Here is a 22,459-nt window from a genome sequence, read left to right on the forward strand (position 1 = left end):
CAGAGCTAAAGAATACAAGAATTGAAATGAAAAACACACTAAAAGGAATTAACAGCAGACTAAAGGACATGAAAGAAGGCTTAACTGATCTAGAAGGTAGAATGATGGAAATCACCCACTCAGAACAGCAAAAAGAAAAACAAGTTTAAAAAATGAGGGCAGTTTAAGGGACATGTGAAATTTCATCAAGTGTAATATCATGTGCATTATAAGAAAAGAGAAAAATAACAGGGTTAAAAATATATTTGATGAAATTATGGCTGAAAAATCCTGAACTTCAAGAAAGAAACAGATAACTATGTACAAGAAACAAACAGAGTCTCGAAAGAGATGAATCCAAAGATATCTACACCAAGACTTATCATAATTAAAATGGCAAAAGTTAGAGATAAAGAGAATTCTAAAGAGGAGGAAGAGAAAAATAAAGAGTAACTTGTAAGGGAACCCCCCACATAGCTATTAGTGATCTTTCTGCAGAAGCTTTGCAGGTCATGAGAGAGTAGCATAATATATTTTACTGTTAAAAGGGAAAAAATCTACAACCTAGGATATTCTACCCAGCAGAGTTATTGCCCAGATTTGAGGGAGAGAGAATGAACTTTTCAGACACAAAAAGACAAAAAGAAATCATGAACACTAAACTGACCTTAAATAAAGTGTTAAAGGGTCTTCTCTAAGTTGAAATGATAATAACAATAAGTAAGAATTTATGAGAAAAGAAAAATCCCACTAGGAAAGGCAAATATATAGTAAAGGCTATGGACCAACCACTTTAAGCTAGTATGAAGATTAAAGACAACGATTGTAAAATCATCTATAGCTACAATATTTAAGGGATAAATATGGAAATATAAATATGACATCAACAGCACAAAAAAATGGATGAGGGAAGTAAAAAACATAGATCTTTTAGGATGTGTTTGAGTTTAAACAGAGAACAGTTTCAAACAAGTAGAGTTACAGGTCAACATATATGAAGCCACATATATGTAATCACAAATCGAAGACCTATAATAGATACACAAAATTAGAAAGAAAAATACAAGTATACCACTAAAGAAAATCATAAAAACACATGGGAAAAAACAAAAAAAGAGAAACAGAGAAGAACTATAAAAACAATCAGAAAAAGTAATGAAGTGAAAATGAGTACATACCTATCAATAACCACTTTACATGTCATTGGGAAAATGCTCCAATCAAAAGACTGATTGGCTGATTAGGTAGAAAAAAACAAGATCTATCCATGTACTGCTTAGAAGAAACACTTCGGAGCTAAAGACACACACACAAACTGAAAGTGAGGGGAATGTAAAAAGAGAGTTCATGGAAATGAAAAGAAAGCTGGGGTTACAATACTCATATCATACAAAACAGACACTAAAATAAAGTCTATAAGAACAAACAAAAGCATTATATAATGACAAAGAGATCAATGTAAGAAGATGGCATAACATTCATTAACATGTGCACCTAATATATAAGCACCTAAATATACAAAGCAAACACTAACAGACATAAAAGGAGACATTAACAAGAATACAAAAATAGTAGGGGACATTAATACCCCATTTGTATCAATTAACACACCATCCAGACATAAAATCAATATGGAAATGGTGGTCTAACATGACACATAAGACTACTTAGCTTAACAGACATCCATAGAACATTCCATCCCCAAACAGCAGACATACATTCTTTCAAGTGCACATAGAGTGTTCTCCAGGTCAGATCATATGTAGGCCACAAAGTAAATCTTAACAAATTTAAGAGGACAGAAACTATATTGAGCACTTTTTCTAACCACAGTGGTATGTAACTAGAAATCAGTTATAGCAAAAAAAAAAAAAAAAAATGGATAAAGCACAAAGGTGGAGACAGAATAACATGCTACTAGAAAATCAATGGGCCAGTGAAGAAATCAAAGAGGAAAACAGAAAAGATATAGAGAAAAATGAAAATTAAAAAGACAAATTCCAAAATCTATGGGATGCAACAAAAGCAGTTCAAAGAGGGAGGTTCATAGCAATACAGTCCTACCTGAAGAAACAAATCTCAAAAACAAACAACTTAACTTACCATCTAAATAGAAAATATCAACAAAATCAAGAGCTGTTTTTTTTTTAAAGATAAGCCTTAAGCTAGGTTCATTAAGAAAAAAAGAGGATACAAATAAACAAAATAAGAAATTAAAGAGGAAAAATTACAACTGATATCACAGAGATACAAAAATTATAAGAGAATACAGCAAATAGTTAAAGGCCAACAAATGGACAATCTAGAACAAATGGATAAATTTCTAGAAACATACAATCTTCCAAAACTGAATCTAAAGAAGAAATAAACAATCTGAACAGATCCATCACTAGTAGTGAAATTGAATTTGTAAGAAAAAATTCCCAGCAAACAAGTCCAGGACTGGGCAACTTCATAAGGGAATTCTACCAAGCATATAGATAAGTGCTAATACTTATCCTTCTCAAGTAATCTCAAAAAATTTTAATAGGAGGGAACACTCTCTAATTCATTCTATAAGGTCACCATTACCCTCATACCAAAATCAGATAAAGACAAGCACATAAAAATAAAACTACAGGTCAAAATTCCTGATGAATATAGATGCATAAATCCTCAAAAAATATTAGCAAATTGAATGCATGTTTGTTAGTTTTGTTGCTTTGACTTGTAGGTTCATAAAAGCAAAATTTAGTCATGACCCATGAGAAGGGCTGACAGGAAATTTGCCTGGGTAAGGTCCTATAGGCCATTCTGAAATAAACATTTCTAAATGAAAAAAAAAAGTTGTTTGTGAGAGTATTTGTGAGAGTATTTGTTAACTTCTAAAGTTCTTTTCTAAGTTATTTAAATATAATAAAAAGATAATGCTAATACCTCTGTCATCTTATTAAATGGCTTATTTATTTATATAGGGAAAAAATAAATTCATTATAATATAAAAGTTAAAAGCAATAGAAGAAGGAAAAATACTTGGTATCAGTCTTTGACACTAACCAAGTTCGTAGTGATGCCACATAGGTGAAATGGGTCCTATTTTCCATTACCTATAAAATAAGTAGGCTAATTAAGACTTCAAAAGTTCCATTCAGATTCAAGTTGAACACTTTACAGTTTTCTTAAATCCACAACAAAAATATTGTACATGTCAATTTAATTTGCTTGTTCATGTAAAATACTTTACCCCAAAAGTAGCAAATAAGTCCTTGATACTAGGTCCAAATTCCTGATCTTTTGTTTGATCTCTGTCCAAAATAGGTGACTGTTTATGTTTCCCAGCTTTTATCCTTGCTGTGCCTATACGTTAACAAGGAGAAGAATCTTGTAACATGTTCAAATAACTAACACACATATAATAAGCATTCATACACATCCCAACATATACCAAATTTGTCCTGAAATGGTAAGTGAATTATTTTTGAACAAGCTAAAGTCAAGCTGGTGGCCCCTGGTGGCTCAGACGGTAAAGCGTCTGCCTGCAATGTGGGAGACCCAGGTTCAATCCCTGGTTTGGGAAGATCCCCTGGAGAAGGAAATGGCAACCCACTCCAGTACTCTTGCCTGGAAAATTCCATGGACTGAGGAGCCTGGTGGGCTACAGTCCATGGGGTCCCAAAGAGTAGGACACAACTGAGCGACTTCACTTTCACTTTCAAAGTCAATCTAATAAACTAAAAGACATGCTCTTCTAAAACAGTACTGTCCTAAAGAACTTTGCGATAAGGAAAATTTCCCATATCTGTACTCTCCAATATCTCTAATACCGTAGCCATTAGCTATGATGTGGCTATTAAATATTTTAAAATGCAGCTCCTATGATTGAGTAAATGGATTTTTAATTTAAATTAAAATTTAAATAGCTACATATAGTGACTACAGTATTTGACAGCATAGCCCTAAAATATAAAAGCACAAATTTGGTATTACTAAAAATATTTTGTACCAATTAAATGCACTACCATTAGGAAACTATTTGATTTCTCTAATGTTACATGTATATTCCAGTGTTTCCCAAAGACTTTTAATAATTATTATTTTACCTTATAACATAAATCATGGCAGGTAAATAGGATTAAATATGCTTCTTTCACTGAGAGAATTTTAGATAGTATGAAGCATTTTTAGACAGGAATGACAAAAAAACAAAAATATGTACTAATGATAGTCTGGTACATAAGTAAAATAATTACTTTAGTGGCATGCTTTATTTGTTCAAATAATACTAGCACATGTCACTGTTTGTCCATCACAGAAAGAAATGTACACAGAAAGAAATGAAATTCAGTCATATTCTGAGAATTGGGGATCAGGGTAGGGGTGAAGAATATACTCTCTTTTAATTTAATGAATTATATTTTTATAGTCACCTCGTAAACTCTGTGGAAAGCATGAAAATGGTATTAATGTAGACCATGCAATAACTGCAATAATAACAAAATAACTCCACCAAGTCTGCCGCCAACGTTCTTTATCACCACTGTCTCCAACACTTTAATAGAGAAAATGAAAATTTTCAACTTTGCATAGTTTATTACAAAGTCATAATTAAACAGAGAGAGAAAGAGCATTTTCTGTTAGTCTTTGTTATTGCTTTTTTTTGCTGAGATTGAGTGGTTGTGAGTTCTCCAATTATGTGGTTCTCTTCTGTCATGTAGGATGCTAAATTTTTTCCTTTCCCCACTTTTCCCCTGTCTGCTCAGGTGGTGAACAGTAATTCTTTGCCCCTTTTAAACTTCTTTCTCCGACAGAAGTTACACATTTAGAAGACTATCACTCTAAATCTCATCTATTTTTTTAAATCATTCTTACTCCCCTTTAAATCATGTGCCAAATTCTTTAGAACAAGTTTGGCCCTTTAAATTGCACAACTAACACTTTATCTGGGTATCTGACTGATTACCATTCCTTGGTAATCTTTTTCTTATTGTCCCTTCTCTGAACTCTCAGATTGAGCATGTTTTAGCCTTCTAGTGATCCTAACTCATCACGCTTTGATAGCCTTTGTCTTCTATCTCCCTTGTGGTTTTTCTTGGTCTATCTGCAAATCACAAAGCTTTGCAGTGGGCCAAGTAAGATGGAAATGTGAAGGGTCCTCTGCTGGGATTTTGTTGATTTTTTTCCCCTTTTCAGTCACAGTTGCTTTGTAGTTTCAACATTCTTTGTTTCCAATAATGCTCAGGCCATGATTTTTGTGGGGGATTTTCATGTTGTGACATTATTTTATATCATTTAGGGAGGAGACTTGGGGAAGCTGATTAAACACATCGCTGCCATTATCTTCAGTTCCACACACATTTAAGATGCTGTCCAACCAGCTGTTGTGGGAAAAAGTCCACACCCACAGGAACAAGTTTTGGTGGTACTCTGATGCCAGCAAGATCTGCTGCCAACAGAACCTGGTGAGTAGCCTGCATATGGGCCTCGACTTTCACAGAGTATGGAGAATATTCCCAATTTATTCATCGATGGAACAACTTCCTATCCGTTGCTACATTATTCAGGGATACAAACACCAACTTGCAAGGACACAGGGTTACAAATTTGATATCCATAATTCAGTAAGGATATATACATGTGGATATGTTATGCCCAGGGAGTTTCAACTCCAGATTATCACTGGACTCTGTTTCCTTGTTGATTATAATATTCATAAAATTTCTATTTTTCTCTCTTTTAAAGTATTTATAAAATCACAGCTTTTTATCTTTTGGAAATCTTTCTTTTTACATTTGAACCCACCTATGTATTCTAACTATATTTATGCATTGGTTCCAATTATTACCATGCAACTACTCTCATTTGACACACAAATCCAACTGTTACAAGTCAAAATATTTTATTATAACCTATAATTATCAAATGTATCTGGAAGAGCAATATTGTAAAAACAGCCCCTTATTTGATGAATGAGGACTTATTTAACAATATAGAAAATAATACAATAAAGCTTTAGTTATTGAAACTCTTTAGTATTGGCATGAAATAAAAAAGTATATCAGGGAACATACTAGAGATACAGAGACAGGAAGAAAATCTATATATACAGGAAAATTTTATTTATCATAAAGATGGTATTTAATGTCATTAAAAATTAAATTAATTTTTAAAAAATCATGGAATGACTAAAAAATGTTATCAGTATAAATAAACATTCCTCTCAGTAAAAATAAAAATGTGTCCCATTTCTCATATTATATGTAAAAATAAACTGAAATTGATGTTAAATTTAAATGTACAACCAAATCCAGACAAGGACACCACAAGTAAAGAAAATTACAGGTCAATATCCGTGATCAACATCAGTGCAAAAATACTCAACCAAATACTAGAAAACTGAACTAAACAGTACATTAAAAGGATCACAACCATGATCAAGTGGGATTTGTTCAAGGATGCAAGGATGATTCAACATCTGCAAATCAATCAATGTGATTCACCACATTAACAGAATGAAGGATTAAAATCATATGATCATGCCAATTAAAGCAGAAAAAGCATTTGAGAAAATCCAACATCCATTTATGATGAAAGATACTCAATGGATTGGGTATACAGGGAACATTTTGTTGTTTAGCCTCTAAATTGTGTCCGACTCTATTGCAACCCCATGGACTGTAGCCTGCCAGACTGCTCTGTCCATGGGATTTCCCAAGCAAGAATACTGGAGTGGTTTACCATTTCCTTCTCCAGGAGATCGTCCCGACCCACAGATCAAACTGCATTGGCATGTGAATTCTTTACCAATGAGCCACCAAGGAAGTCCATAGAGGGAACATGCCTCAACATTAAAAAGGCCATACATGACAAACACACAACTAACATCACACTGAACAGTGAAAAGCTAAAAACATTTCTTCTGAGATCAGATAAAGGCAAGGATGCTTAACTTTCTCCCTTTTATTAACATAGCATGGGAAGTACTAGCCACAGCAATTAGGCAAGAGAAAGAAAGAAAAGGCAACCAGATCAGAAAGAAATAAGTAAAACTGTTTCTGTGTGAAAATGGCATGATATTACATATTGAAAACTCCAAAAACTCCACCTAAAAACCTGGTGAGGGCCCCAAGCTATGACACCATTCTATTAAGCCAGATATTTCTGGATAATGGTGTGCAGATTAAGACCAGGAAATTCTGCAACTACCATACTGTCATATTGCCTTTGTCTTATCATGTATCCCTAGTCAAAGATTAGAGAGATAATCACAGGAATGAGATACCACAGGGATGAATAGGGCATCTATATGAACGGTAGTGATAGCGTAAGCACTGCTGGGAAAATGAACATTGTTATGAATGAATATTTGTGTCCCCTGCAAATTCTTTTGTTAAGATTCCTTTTAATGGTTTTAAGAAGTGGAGCTCTGGGGAGGTGATTAGGTTGTGACGGTAGAGTCTGCATGAATGTGATTAAAAACCCCAGACAGACTTCTTGCCCCTTCACCAGTGAAAGGACACAGGGAGAAAATAGCTGTGTCTATGAACCAGGAAGCAACATCTCACCAGACACTGAATTTGCCAGCACCTTGATCATGGACTTGTCAGCATACAGAACTATAAGAAGTAAATTTCTGTTTTTGTAAGCTCAGAGTATGAAATTTCTATTCAGTTCAGTTAGGTTCAGTCGCTCAGTCATGTCTGACTATTTGCAACCCCATGAACCGTAGCACGCCAGGCCTCCCTGTCCATCACCAACTCCCAGAGTTCACCCAAACCCATGTCCATTGAGTCGGTGATGCCATCCAACCATCTCATCCTCTGTCGTCCCCTTCTCCTCCTGCCCTCAATCTTTCCCAGCATCAGGGTCTTTTCAAATGAGCCAGGTCTTCGCATCAGCTGGCCAAAGTATTGGAGTTTCATCTGTCCAAATGGACAAAGACAGTAGAGAAGAAAATTCTTGCCTAGGATATGTGCTGCATTGTGTCCCACTCTTTGTGACCCATGGACTGTAGCACAACAGACTCTTCTGTCCTCCACTATCTCCTGGAGCTTGCTCAAATTCACCTTCATTGAGTAGGTGATGCTATCTAAGCATCTCATCCTCTGATGCTCCATTCTCCTCTGCCTTCAGTCTTTCCCAGCATCAGGGTCTTTTCCAATGAGTCAGTTCCTCACATCAGGTGGCCAAAATATTGGAGCTTAAGTTTTGTCATCAGTCTACCAGTGAATATTCAGGGTTGATTTCCTTTAGGGTGATTGGTTTGATCTCCTTGCTGTCCAAGGGATTCTCAAGAGTTTTCTCCACCATCATACAATTCAGAAGAATCAATTGTTTGGTACTCAGCCTGCTCTACAATCCAACTCTCACATATGCATATAACTACTGGAAAAACCATAGCCTGGACTATATGGACATTTATCAGCAAAGTGATCCTTCCATTTTAAATACAATATCTAGATTAATCATACCTTTCCTGTCAAGAAGTTCAGTTCAGTCGCTCAGTGGTGTCCAACTTTTTGCAACCCCATGGACTGCAGCATGCCAGGCCTCCCTGTCCATCACCAACTCCGGGAGGTTACTCAAACTCATGCCCATTGTGTTGGTGATACCATCCAACCATCTCATCCTCTGTGGTCCCCTTCTCCTGCTGCCTTCAATCTTTCCCAGCATCAGGGTCTTTTCAAACGAGTCAGTTCTTCCCATCAGGTGGTCAAAGTATTGGAGTTTCAGTTTCAACGTCAGTCCTTCCAATGAATATTAAGGACTGATTTCCTTTAGGATGGACTGGTTGGATCTCCTTGCAGTCCAAGGGACTCTCAAGAGTCTTCTCCAACACCACAGTTCAAAAGTATCATTTCTTCAGCACTCAGCTTTCTTTATAGTCCAACTTTCACATCCATACATGATTACTGGGAAAACCATAGATTTGACTAGATGGACCATTGTTGGCTAAGTAATGTCTCTGTTTTTTAATAAGTTGTCTAGGTTGGTCATAACTTTTCTTCTAAGGAGCAAGCATCTTTTAATTTCACAGCTGCATTCACCACTTGCAGTGATTTTGGAGCCCCCCAAAATAAAGTCAGCCACTGTTTCCACTGTTTCCCCATCTATTTGCCATGAAGTTATGGGACCAGATGCCATGATCTTAGTTTTCTGAGTGTTGAGCTTTAAGCCAACTTTTTCACTCTCCTCTTTCACTTTCATCAAGAGACTCTTTAGTTCTTCTTCACTTTCTGCCATAAGGGTGGTGTCATCTGCATATCTGAGGTTATTGATATTTCAAGGAGTAAGCATGTTTTAATTTCATGGCTATAGTCAACATCCACAGTAATTTTGGGGGCCAAATAAATAAATAAATAAAATCTGTACTGCTCCAGTGTTTCCCCTTCTATTTGCCATTAAGTGATGGAACTGGTTATTTCTGCTTTATTGACTATGCCAAAGCCTTTGACTGTGTGGATCACCACAAACTGTGGAAAATTCTGAAAGAGATGGGAATACCATAACACCTGACCTGCCTCTTCATAAATCTGTATGCAGGTCAGGAAGCAACAGCGAGAACTGGACATGGAACAACAGACTGGTTCCAAATAGGAAAAAGGAGTACGTCAAGGTTGTATATTGTCACCCTGCTTATTTAACTTATATGCAGAGTACATCATGAGAATCACTGGGCTGGAGGAAGCACAATCTGGAATCAAGATTGCTGGGAGAAATATCAATAACCTCAGATATGCAGATGATACCACCCTTATGGCAGAAAGTGAAGAACCAAAGAGCCTCTTGATGAAAGTGAAAGAGGAGAGTGAAAAAGTTGACTTAAAGCTCAACATTCAGAAAACTAAGATCATGGTATCTGCCTCCATCACTTCATGGTACATATACGGGGAAATCATGGAAACAGTGGCTGACTTTATTTTTGGGGCTCCAAAATCACTGCAGATGGTGACTGCAGCCATGAAATTAAAAGATGCCTGCTCTTTGGAAGGAAAGTTATAACCAACCTAGACAGCATATTAAAAAGCAGAGACATTACTTTGCCAACAAAGATCCATCTAGTCAAGGCTATGGTTTTTCCAGTGGTCATGTATGAATGTGAGAGTTGGACTATAAAGAAAGCTGAGTGCCAAAGAATTGATGCTTTTGAACTGTGGTGTTGGAGAAGACTCTTGAGAGTCCCTTGGACTACAAGGAGATCCAACCAGTCCATCCTAAAGGAGATCAGTCCTGGGTGTTCACTGGAAGGACTGATGTTGAAGCTGAAGCTCCAATAATTTGGTCACCTGATGTGAAGAGGTGACTTTTGAAAAGACCCCAATTATGGGAAAGATTGAGGGCAGGAGGAGAAGGGGATGACAGGATGAGATGGCTGGATGGCATCACTGACTCAATGGACATGAGTTGGGTAAACTCCGGGAGTCGGTGATGGACAGGGAGGTCTGGCGTGCTGCAGTTCATGAGGTTGCCAAGAGTCAGACATGACTGAGCGACTGAACTGATCTGAACTGATGGAACTGGATGCCATGATCTTAGCTTTTTTCACTTTGAGTTTCAAGCCAACTTTTTCCACTCTTCTCTTCCACCTTCATCAAGACACTTTTTAGTTCCTCTTCACTTTCTGCCATTAGAATGGTATCATTTGTATGCCTGATATTGTTGATATTTTTCCCGTGCAATCTTGATTCCAGCTTGTGATTCATCCAGCCTGGCATTTCACATGATGTACTCTGCATAGAAGTTAAATAAGCATGGTGACAATAATTCAGTAGTTCCATGGTCAGTTCTAACTGCTGCTTCTTGACCTGTAAACAGTTTTATCAGGAGGCAGGTAAGGTGGTCTGGTACTTCCATCTTTTTAAGAATTTTCCATAGTTTGTTGTGATATGCATAGTCAAAGGTTTCAGTGTAGTCAAGGAAGCAGAAGTAGATGTTTCTCTGGAAGTTTCTTGCCTTCTCCATCATCCAACAAACGTTGACAATTTAATCTGGTTCCTCTGCCTCTTTGACATCCAGCTTTTACATCTGGAAGTTCTCAGTTCATATACTGCTGAAGGCTAGCTTGAAGGATTTTGAGCATAACCTTGCCAGCACATGAAATGACTACAACTGAACTGTAGTTTGAATATTCTTTGACATTGCCCTTCTTTGGGATTGGAATGCAAACTGACCTTTTCCAGTCCTGTGACCACTGCTGAGTTTTCCAAATCTGCTGATGTACTGAGTGCAGCACTTTAACAGCATCATGTTTTAAGATTTTAAATAGTTCAGCTGAAATTCCATCACTTCCACTAGCTTTACTTGACTTTACACTGCAGGATGTCTGGCTCTAGGTGAGTGACCATATCAAGGTGGATATCCAGGACATTAAGACCTTTTTTGTACAGTTCTTTTATGTGCTCTTGCCACCTCTTCTTAATCTCTTCTGCTGCTGTTAGGGCCTTACCATTTCTGTCCTTTACCACGCCCATCCTTGCATGAAATGTTCCCTTGATATCTCCAATTTTCTTGAAGAGATCTCTAGTCCTTTCAATTCTGTTGTTTTCCTCTATTTCTTTGTTCACTTAAGAACGCCTTCTTATCTCTCCTTGCTATTCTCTGTAACTGCATTCAGTTGGGTATATCTTTCTCTTTTGCCCTTGCCTTTCACTTCTCTTCTTTCCTCACCTATTTGCGAAGCACCCTCAGACAACAACTTTGCCTTCTTGCATTTCTTTTTCTTTGGGATGATTTTGGTACTACCTCCTATACAATGTATGAACCTCCATCCATAGTTCTCAGGCACTCTCTCTACCAGATCTAATCCTTAGAATCTATTCATCATCTCCAGTGTATAATCATAAAGGATTTGATTTAGCTCATACCTGAATAGCCTAGATATTTTCCCCACTTTCCTCAATGTAAGCCTGAATTTTGCAATAAAGAGTTCGTGATCTGAGCCACAGTCATTCCAGGTCTTGGTTTTACTGTCTGTAGAGTTTCTACGTCTTTGGCAGCCAAGAACATAACCAGGATATGTATCTTTCCCTATAAAGACAAATCTCTAGGTTAATGGAGGGCCAACCTGATGACAAAGTTATCAACCTGATAAAAGCTTGTCTCCTGATGAAAGCATCATATCGGGAACTCATGGTTTACTGCTACTATTGATGAACTGCACAATCAGCAGTATTAATAATTATATCCTGGTAAATATTCTTGTTGACAGATTGTCCTTAGTGTGAAGAAGTCCAAGTAGTGCATTTATGCAAAGTCATCATTACTCTCACCAGCTCTTTTTACATGAACTTACTGAGGAAGAATTTCGAGTGGTTAGGAAAAAATGAGAGAGGCTAGTTAACATTGACAGGATGGGTCACCTTGTCCAATTGCTAAAGAGCCTCTTACAAAATGCATGCCATTTTCATGTGCTAGTTGCAAGAGGTTCATCTGCATATTCTCCTGGTTACATAATTCTTATATTGCTCTAAGTCCCAACGATACATTAGTGTAGATTTATACCTCAGCATAAGTTTAGTATCAGAGGATGAGATGGTTGGATGGCATCACAGACTCAATGGACATGAGTTTGGGTGAACTCCCGGGGTCGGTGATTGTCAGGGAGGCCTGGTGTGCTCCAGTCATGGGGTCGCAAAGAGTTGGACACAACTGAGCGACTGAAGTGAACTGAACGGAATACCTATAAAGATTAGTATAAATTTATACCTCCCGGGTGGCTCAGCTGGTGAAGAATCCTCTCGCAGTGCAGGAGACCCCATTTGATTCCTGGGTCAGGAAGTTCCCCTGAAGAAGGCTACCCACTCCAGTATTCTTGGGCTTCCCTGGTGGCTCAAAATGTAAAGTATCCTCCTAAAATACAGGAGACCTGGGTTCAATCCCTGGGATGGGAAAACCCCCTGGAGGAGGGTATGGCAACCCACTCCAGTATTCTTGCCTGGAGAATCCCATGGACAGAGGAGCCTGGTGGGCTACAGTCCATGGGGTTGCAAAGTGTTAGACATGACTGAGCAACTAAGCATAGCATACCTCAGGGCATCCCTTCTATGCTAAGTGGTCAACAGCCCGACGTTCACTGGAGTGATTTCCTGTATTTCAAGGCCACTGTTGAGTGGAGCTGTAATATAGTGGCTATCCTTTTTCTCATTTCAATAAGAGAACTTTATAGTCACACATTTAAATGTTTCCTTTTCCCTGGGAATATTTTCTAGTATTGTTAAAAGAAGCTATACGTATTACAGAATGCAAGAAAAACTCAACATATAATTATCAGTTAATGTGATATACCACATTAACAGAATAAAGGACAAAAGCACATTATCATCTTAAAGGATTCAGGAAAAGCATTCAACAAAGTTTAACACCATTTCATTATAAAAAACACTCAAAAAACTAGGAACAGAAGGAAATTACCCCAACATAATAGAAGCTATATATGAAAAGCCCACTTCTAATATTGTATTCAGTGTGAAAAACTGAAAGTTCTCCCTCTAATATCTGCAGCAAGGTAAAGATACCTACCTACTTTTACCACTTCTATGCAACAGAATACTCAAATTCTAGCCAAAACAAATAGGCAAGAAAAGAAATAAAAGGCATCCATATTGGAAGGAAGAGGTAAAATTATCTCTGTCTGCAGATGATATGAACTTCTGAGAAAATGCTAAACACTCCAAAGGAAAAAAAAACTGTTAAAACTAATAAATGAATTCAGCAAAGTTGCAGGATACAAAGTTAATACAACTCAAGTGTGGTTCCATACACTAACAATGAGCAACATGCAAGGCAAAGACTTGTACACTGGAAACTCCAAAACATTGCTGAAAGAATTAAAGAAGATACAAATAAATGGAAGAAAGACATGTTCATAGATCTGAAACTCAGTATTGCTAAAATGCCCTTAATACCCAAAGTGATCTACAGATTCAATGCAATCCCTATCAAAACCCCAAGTAGCATTTTTCACAGAATTAGAAAAAAATCCTAAAATTTCATATGGAATCTCAAAAGACCCCAAATAGTCAAAACAACCCTGAGAAAGAAAAAACAAAGTCAGAGGCTTCATATGTCCTCGTTTCAAAATATATTACAAAGCTACAGTAATCAAAACAATATGGTACTGGTATAAAGCCAGAATCTAGAACAATGGAAGAGAATAAAGATCCAAGTAATATATTCTCATAAATATGAGACAAATCATATTTTATATGAAGAATAAGAACACACAACAGGGAAAGGATAACCTCTTGAATAAATGGTGCTGGAAAAACTGAATATCCATGTGCCAAAGAATGAAGTGGGATCCTTTCCTTACAATATATATGAAAATAACTCAAAATGGATTAAATATCTAAACATAAAACTTCCAACAATAAAGCTCCCAGAAGATAATATATGAGAAAAACTTCATGGTGTTGGTTTGGGGAATTAATTTTTGATATGACACCAAAAGCACAGGCAACAAAAATAAGATTAGAGCAGCGGGACTACATTGAACTTAAACTGGACAGCAAAGGAAACAACACAGTGAACAGAGAAACGACAGAATGGGGGAAAATATAGGCAAATCATTTATCTGGAGTAAGGCTAATATCCAGAATATAGAAAGAATTGTGTCAACTCAATAAGAACAAAAATCTGATTTTAAAAATGTGCAAAGGACTTGAATAGATATTCCTCCAAAGAAGATATACAAATGACCAACAAGTATGTGAACATCACTAATCATTAGGAAAATGAAAATCAAAACCACAACAAAATATCACCTTGTACACACCTATTAGGACGGCCATTTAAAAAAAGAGGAAGTAATAAGTGTTGGCAAAGATACTGAGAAACTGGAAGCATTATGCACTATTAGTGGGAATGTAAAATGATACAGCCACTGTGGAAAACAATATGGAAGTTCCTCAAAAAGTTAAAAATAGAAATACTATACAAATCTAATAATCTGGGTATATATCTCCCCAGAATATTGAAGATAGAATCTCAAAGAGATATTCACACATCCATGTTGAAGTAACCTAAAGGTCAACTGACAAATAGATAAAGAAAATGTGGTTTATACATACAATGAAATATTATTTATCCTTAAAACAGAAGGAAATACTGTTATATGCCACAACATGGAAGAGTCTTGAGGACATTATCTTAAGTAAAATAAGCCAGTCATAAAAAGACAATATTATGTAAGGTATCTAAAGTAGTCAAACTCTTAGAAAGAGAAAGTAAACAGGGGCTGAGGGGAAGAGGGAAGTGGCAAGTTGTTGTATAATGAACATCATTTCTTACTTACTTTTTTTTAGATTTTTTTTTTTGGCTGTGCTGCACAGCATGTGGAATCTTAATACTCTGACCAGGGATTGAACCTGCACTCCCTGAAGTGAAAGCTCAGAGTCTTAACCACTGGATTGTCAGGGAAGTCCCAATTGTATAATGGATATAGAGTTTCAGCTTTGCAAGACAAAAAAATTTTAGAGATATGCTGCACAATATTATGCATATAGCTAACATTATTGTATTATACACTTAAAAATGGTTAGAATGGTAAATTTTATACTATGTGTTTCTTGCCACAATTAGAAAAAACTATATGCAGAATTAGTAGTAAGGCTGTCATCATAAGTCACTTTTTAAATTATATTTCAAACAGCAAAGTGTATTTTAGATGTATTTATATGTACATATATGTGCATACTAGTCACATTTATATACTTTTAAAAATATAATTATTATAAATTAAATATACATTTATAAGTTACAGTATCTATTCAATAAATATTTTATACAATGTAAACCAGAAAGAAAGGAAAAAAAAAAACAGCTTACCTTTTCTCAGAAGTACTATTCACAGATACCACAAAGACCTTAATTAGGGGTGCTCCTATAGTATAACCCAAAGAATATCCGAGTATTCCTACAGCTTCCACAATGCCTATAAAATGAATACTGAACATCAAATAACTACATAACCCAGCTTTGTTGCAAAATGATAAAAATTATCTAATTGAAATGGGTTACTTCTGAAAGCTTCATTGCATACTTTGTTAGTCTCCAAAGAAACAGAACAAATAGAATATTGAGAAAGAAAACAGACAGGGATTTCAAGGAAGTGGCTCATGAAATCATAGGGCTGGCAAGTCCAAATTTGTAGGGCAGGCTCTCAGGCTGGAAATTCAGGTAAGAGTTAATGTTACAGTCTTGAGCTCATAAGGTTAAATCCACAGGGCAGGCCAGTAGGATGGGAAAACTCAGACAGAGTTTGTACATTGCAGTCTGGAGACAGAATTGTTTCTTCCTTGGGAAACCTGTCTGTTCTGCAAGGCTTTGACTGATTGGGTAAGGCTCACCCATACTATTGAGGGTAATCTTGACTCAAAGCCTCAAAGCCTACTGACTGTAAATACTAGTCACATCTAAAACATATCACAGAAATATCTAGACTGGTGTTTGACAAAAGAACTAGTTGTCATAACCTAGCCAAGCTGACACATAAAATTAATCATGCATATTACTCAATGCACATAGAGAAATTCAGATAATTTTATAATTCACTGTAACATTTAATCTCTATGTTAATATAATGTAAACAAATATACATATATTCAATATAATTCAAAAGTATTTCACTTTAATTTGTGGTACTAAAGCAAGACGATATTTCAATATAAACATCATTTTTGCATCCTTCACTTTAGCTGCCAGGGAGGCAGGAGGTAATGATACAGTAATCTATTCTCTGTAATATATGTGTGTGTATGCTTTTAATTGTTATTCTGTAAAACTAAAAGCAAAACAAACAGATCTGTTGCTACCATCAGCCAACACTAATAAATTGGTGCAATTTTGTTCTAAAAGCAAGCATAAATATGAATGTCATCTATTTTAGTTTATTGACATGACTTTCCTTATCTCTGGTGGAAAAATTATTATTTTGGTGTAAAATGTTATTTTCTGTTAAGTCACCTTCACAATATGTATGTAAAAACAACTTATTTTTTCAAAAAAGAAAGTTAGATAACCCTGCACAAATCTATGATCTACCGGGACGAGAAACTATTACAATATAAAGGAGTACAGATTATTGTGAGATATACTCAGGGTTACTTTTTGTATGACACACTAGCATGAAATATTATAAAAGTGGATTCTACACTGTAGCTAATTAAGTAGCATGTCACTCTTCTCCTTGATAGGATGAACAAGATTATAACAAGAACTGTTACAAATTCATTAACTTCAAAATGTCAAAGCCCTCCAAAAAGACTGAGTTGGTATATGTAGAGTGCTTAGTACAGTAATAATTATTTCAGCACTGCACTGAGTCTAGTTCTGAGGAAGCATAAAGCAATGTTTTCATTCCGTTAAGGACATGATGGCAGTAAATCCCACTATATCTTCAAAGTTCAAGCATACAAATATTCAAGCAATTTAATCTAGTAATTTGAGTTCTTTATTTCCCAGAGAAATGAACTACAGCCTAAATAGTTTGATAGGATGAAAATATATAAAAATCATATTACAAGGGAAAAAAACTTGCCTAGATAAATACCAGCTGAGTGTGTGGCGACGCTGTTATAAATAAAGGTTACTCCAAGGACATAAAGAGGTATGGCTGCTATTCCCTGCACACTCTGCCCAAGGATGAAGAAAGTCATGTAGTTTGATCGGAATGATAATGGAGCTTTCGAGCAAGGCTTGACAGTCTTCACTGCTTGGCAAATATCTTTTGAAAAGATAATTACATTTTTGTTAAATCGGTCAAAAGTTAAACATACAACAAATATTCAGTGTCTTCTATGAAACATTTTACCTTTTATAAGCTATTTCTACCATAATGTTTTAATTTTAGTTAATATCTCATTTATATTGAATGTAGTAGTTCTACAGTAAATCGTCATGTTCTCAGAAAAAAGCAATGATAAAAGAAAATTTGTGGGAATACTGGAAAAGATGCACATATTACAAACCAAATATAAATCTTTATTGCATGATTATATATGTATACATTTATGTGTGCATAAGTATATATACACAGCCACACATACACACATACTCCTCTTAAATCTGGCATCTGGTACCCCTGAGTTTCGACCACAGAACAAAAGTATTTCTGATATCCTAAATTATCTGAATTACTAAAGATTACTTTCTGAGATTAATTATAGATCAACTTCTTCAGCAATCTTCATGTTAACTTCATGTCACTAAATAGTTTTCCATTTTAAACCCACTAACTTCTAGAACACAGGTGCATAAGGACAAGGCATTATATGATAAAATTTCTCTCTCTTAGAGTTACTCATTATATAGCAATGTATTATATTTTAAATTATTTGAAGTGACATTCCATTTCTTATGCTTTCTCAAATTCACATGACTGTAGATCAATAGTCAACAAATATTTGTTGGAATTACATTTATTGTTAGATTAGCAGATCCAGGCAATGCTATTAGATCATTCTGATTGTGTCTATTTTTTATTCAAATGTGTCTATTTAACAAAATGTTCTTAAAATATTAGTTCAGTTCAGTTCTGTTCAGTCGCTCAGTCATGTCTGACTCTTTGTGACCCCATGAATCGCAGCACGCCAGGCCTCCCTGTCCATCACCAACTCCCGGAGTCTACCCAAACCCATGTCCACTGAGTCAGTGATGCCATCCAGCCATCTCATTCTCTGTCGTCCCCTTCTCCTCCTGCCCTCAATCTTTCCCAGCATCAGGGTCTTTTCAAATGAGGCAGCACTTCGCATCAGGTGGCCAAAGTATTGGAGTTTCAGCTTCAACATCAGTCCTTCCAATGAACACCCAGGACTGATCTCCTTTAGGATGGACTGGTTGGATCTCCTTGCTGTCCAAGGGACTCTCAAGATTATTCTCCAACACCACAGTTCAAAAGCATCAATTCTTTGGCACTCAGCTTTCTTTATAGTCCAGCTCTCACATCCATACATGATCACTGGAAAAACCATAGCTGTGACCAGATGGACCTTTGTTGGCAAAGTAATGTCTCTGCATTTTCATATGCTGTCTAGGTTGGTCATAACTTTCCTTCCAAGGAATAAGCATCTTTTAGTTTCGTGGCTGCAATCACCATCTGCAGTGATTTTGGAGCCCAGAAAAATAAAGTCAGCCACTGTTTCCATGATTTCCCCATCTATTTGCCATGAAGTGATGGGACCGGATGCCATGATCTTAGTTTTCTGAATGTTGAGCTTTAAGTCAACTTTTTCACTCTCCTCTTTCACTTTCATCAAGAGGCTCTTTAGTTCTTCTTCACTTTCTGCCATAAGGGTGGTGTCATCTGCATATCTGAGGTTATTGATATTTCTCCCGGAAATCTTGACTCCAGCTTATGCTTCCTCCAGCCCAGCATTTCTCATGATGTACTCTGCATATAAGTTAAATAAGCAGAGTAACAATATATAGCCTTGACGTACTCCTTTTCCTATTTGGAATCAGTCTGTTACATGTCCCGTTCTAACTATTGCTTCCTGACCTGCATACAGATTTCTGAAGAGGCAGGTCAGATGGTCTGGTATTCCCATCTCTTTCAGAATTTTCCACAGTTTATTGTAATCCACACAGTCAAAGGCTTTGGCATAGTCAATAAGGCAGAAATAGATGTTTTTCTGGAACTCTCTTGCTTTTTTGAAACTGGTAAAAGCATAGATTGCAAAACTGTACACATGTGGAATTTTTCAGCTGGTCCAGGATCCACATGTCAAATTGGAGGAGGTCTCTGGAACTGTGATCCAAACTACTAATGATTCAGTTTTACATAAACGTATTAACTAGTGGTGATGTTACAATCAATCTGACATTTTCAACACCCTAGCCTCTTAGTTTCTTGAATTTCACTCTGTCCATGTACTTGTACTCCATTTACCTTAGCTCTTCATTTTAAACTTTCGGAAACAATAACTACAAACCTTCTTAATTGCAATTCCAAGCATCCTACACTCAAACTATTTCCACCTTTTCAGATCACTCCTTCTAGCAACCAAGTTGCTACACTCCTTAAAACCCACGAGACCTATAATCAACCCACTGAGCCCACTTCATTTTACTATCTCAATGTCACTTCCACCGCCTTTCTTTTTTCATAGTCATCTTAGCACTTTTAAAACCTTTGTTCTCTTTTATATCATGCAATCCCTTAGTAAAATTTCAGCCTTTCAGTCAAATTAAACTCTGGTCCGTACTCTATACCTACACATTTAAAGCTGAATGTGGCTGGAGGGAAACACACAACAAGGCAAATCTCACTTTGAATGCATGATTGTTAAACTCAACTAGGCCCTTCACCCTCCTGATAATCAAATGTGTGCCTAATTGACCACTCTTGGCTTTTCCTAGGAAATTCAACTTGTTTTCCTTCTCCTAAGGATTGTGGGCCTGAGATTCAAATGTCCAACATTTGAAAGCAAATGTTTTTCCACCAGTAGGATAAATCTAACCTTTTGGTGCCCTTCTTCATCTTAAAAAATATCCTTTGATTGGACTATAATTTCAAGAACAAGGGTGGCAGGCAAGAAATGTAATAAATAGAACTTTTAATTATATTAAATAACAAATTATGATTATAGTTTGGTGAAAACATATCTGTTGCAGTGTTTATGGTGAGGGCCATGTTAAAGTGGGTTGAGTGAAGAATATGAGATAAAGCCAGAAAGCATTCTGAAATTCTTTCCAAAAATTTCAATGAAAATGAGGAAGTTGTGCTAAAGGATACTGTTGGTTATGTCTATTGTTGTTTCAGTTAAGAATATGAAAAAAACAAACAAACCTGAGCACGTTTAAATGCCAATACATGAGAAGCAAAAGAGAAGGAGAAGTTGCAGAAAGAGGGGCAAGGAGACCACCCATGGAATAAAGTCCCCGTGGAGTTAAAAGAGCACAAGATGTTTAGTGGGAGGACAGCTCTTCCATTTTAACAGGATGGAATAAAAGTGCCAATATGAAGTTACAGGTGAAATTATAGTTTCTATGGGAAAAAATTTAAGGGAAATTTCTATTATGGCAGTGTTTTCCATCCAACACAAAAGGTAAGAGTTAAGTGAGATGTTATAGGCTGAATGTTTAGAGTTTCATATGTTGAAACCCTAATCCCCAATGTGATGACATTTGGATATGGGGGCTTTTGAATAGTAAATAGCTCATGAAGGTAGGACCCTTATGAGTGGGACTGGTACCCTTATAAGAAGAGAGGACACACGAGGGCTTGCTCTCTCTCTCTCTGTTATATGAGAACATACCCTGGAAATGAATCAGCTGGCACCTGGATCTTGAACTCTCAGCCTTCAGAGCTGTGAGAAATGTTTTTGCTATAGCAGTCTATGATGTTTTTGCTATGGCAGCCCAAACTAAGACATGAGGAAAATCAAAAATCTTTGTTGTTAATTACAGAAGGGAGTTTAAAAAAAAGTCAGTGGAATAGATCCATTTGAGAATATAACTGAGGTTGAAAGTAGCAAATTCATTGTGGGACTAAGCAGTCCTCTTGTGTGATTTTTTTTCTCTAAAATACTCATCAGCAGGCCAGGTATAGATATAAAAGAGAGGTATATGGTTGGATCAAAACTTTTCCAGACCAGGAACAAGAAAGGACAATGAGACAGAGAGCTTAGTATAATCATTAGAGTGTGTCTGAAATACACATGTCATATTAAGGGACACAAAACAAGCTACAAATGAAGGACGTAACAACAAGGAGAGCCTGATAAAGGGAGAAAGTAGGTGTCAATATACTAAAAGTTTCAATGAAGGGAGAGAACTGAAGTCTCGGTTACATGAGTGAGCTAGGAGAACTAGTGGATATAATCAGGGAGCAAGACAAGAGATATTTAGGAAGTTCTTAGTAAACTGACAATGCACTGAAACCATTGATATGGTAGGTATTCAATTATATGTAGAGATTTAGAAACTAAAGGCCAGAGTGTGATACAACTGTTTTCATGAACTAGCAGGGAAAATTAGTTTTACCTTCTCAAGGATTTGACGGAGTATGATTTCTACATGTTAGTTAGGACATAGGGGATGAAGACCAACTTATTATGAGTACTGAAACCTGAGACAGGGCAGAGAAAGGGAGTGTGAGGTGGTGGTAAATGGACTGCTTCAGACCAGTCATACAAGAAGAAGAGTATGGCAGGTAACTGGGGAATACAGACCAAATAGAATAGGAGAGATATTCAGAAAAGAGGAAGCGATGGACTGTCCCCAAAAAAGGATGAAAGAACATAATTAAAAATATATACATATGTAAACTGAATTGTGGGCATAGTGCAGAAAGTTAGTTATGTAAAAACTAAACTTCTAAACAAAATGAGCAAAACAGCCACATAGATAGATGGATGAAATGAGCACTTCTACTTGCAAAGATCATTCATTTACTTTATTTCTGTTTTTCTAATACCAAGCAAAGGGTTACCCAGTCAACACATTGAATGAGTGTTGTTAGATAAGTTTCATGCTCCTACTCACAAGCAGAAAATAAAATACGTAG

The 22,459-nt window shown here is 36.4% G+C and overlaps 1 protein-coding gene across 1 annotated transcript in view; it reads right to left on the minus strand.

The window, feature by feature from the left end:
* The window catches only part of LOC133062919 (solute carrier organic anion transporter family member 6A1-like), a 117,425-nt gene that overhangs the window by 64,191 nt on the left and 30,775 nt on the right, over positions 1 to 22,459 (minus strand). The window contains 3 exon segments of the mRNA XM_061152256.1: positions 4,386 to 4,507; positions 15,781 to 15,886; positions 17,492 to 17,677. Coding sequence (XP_061008239.1) covers positions 4,386 to 4,507; positions 15,781 to 15,886; positions 17,492 to 17,677 — 414 coding nt within the window.

This window comes from Dama dama, chromosome 9 (assembly GCF_033118175.1).
Source record: "Dama dama isolate Ldn47 chromosome 9, ASM3311817v1, whole genome shotgun sequence".
In the NCBI taxonomy this organism is placed as follows: domain Eukaryota; kingdom Metazoa; phylum Chordata; class Mammalia; order Artiodactyla; family Cervidae; genus Dama; species Dama dama.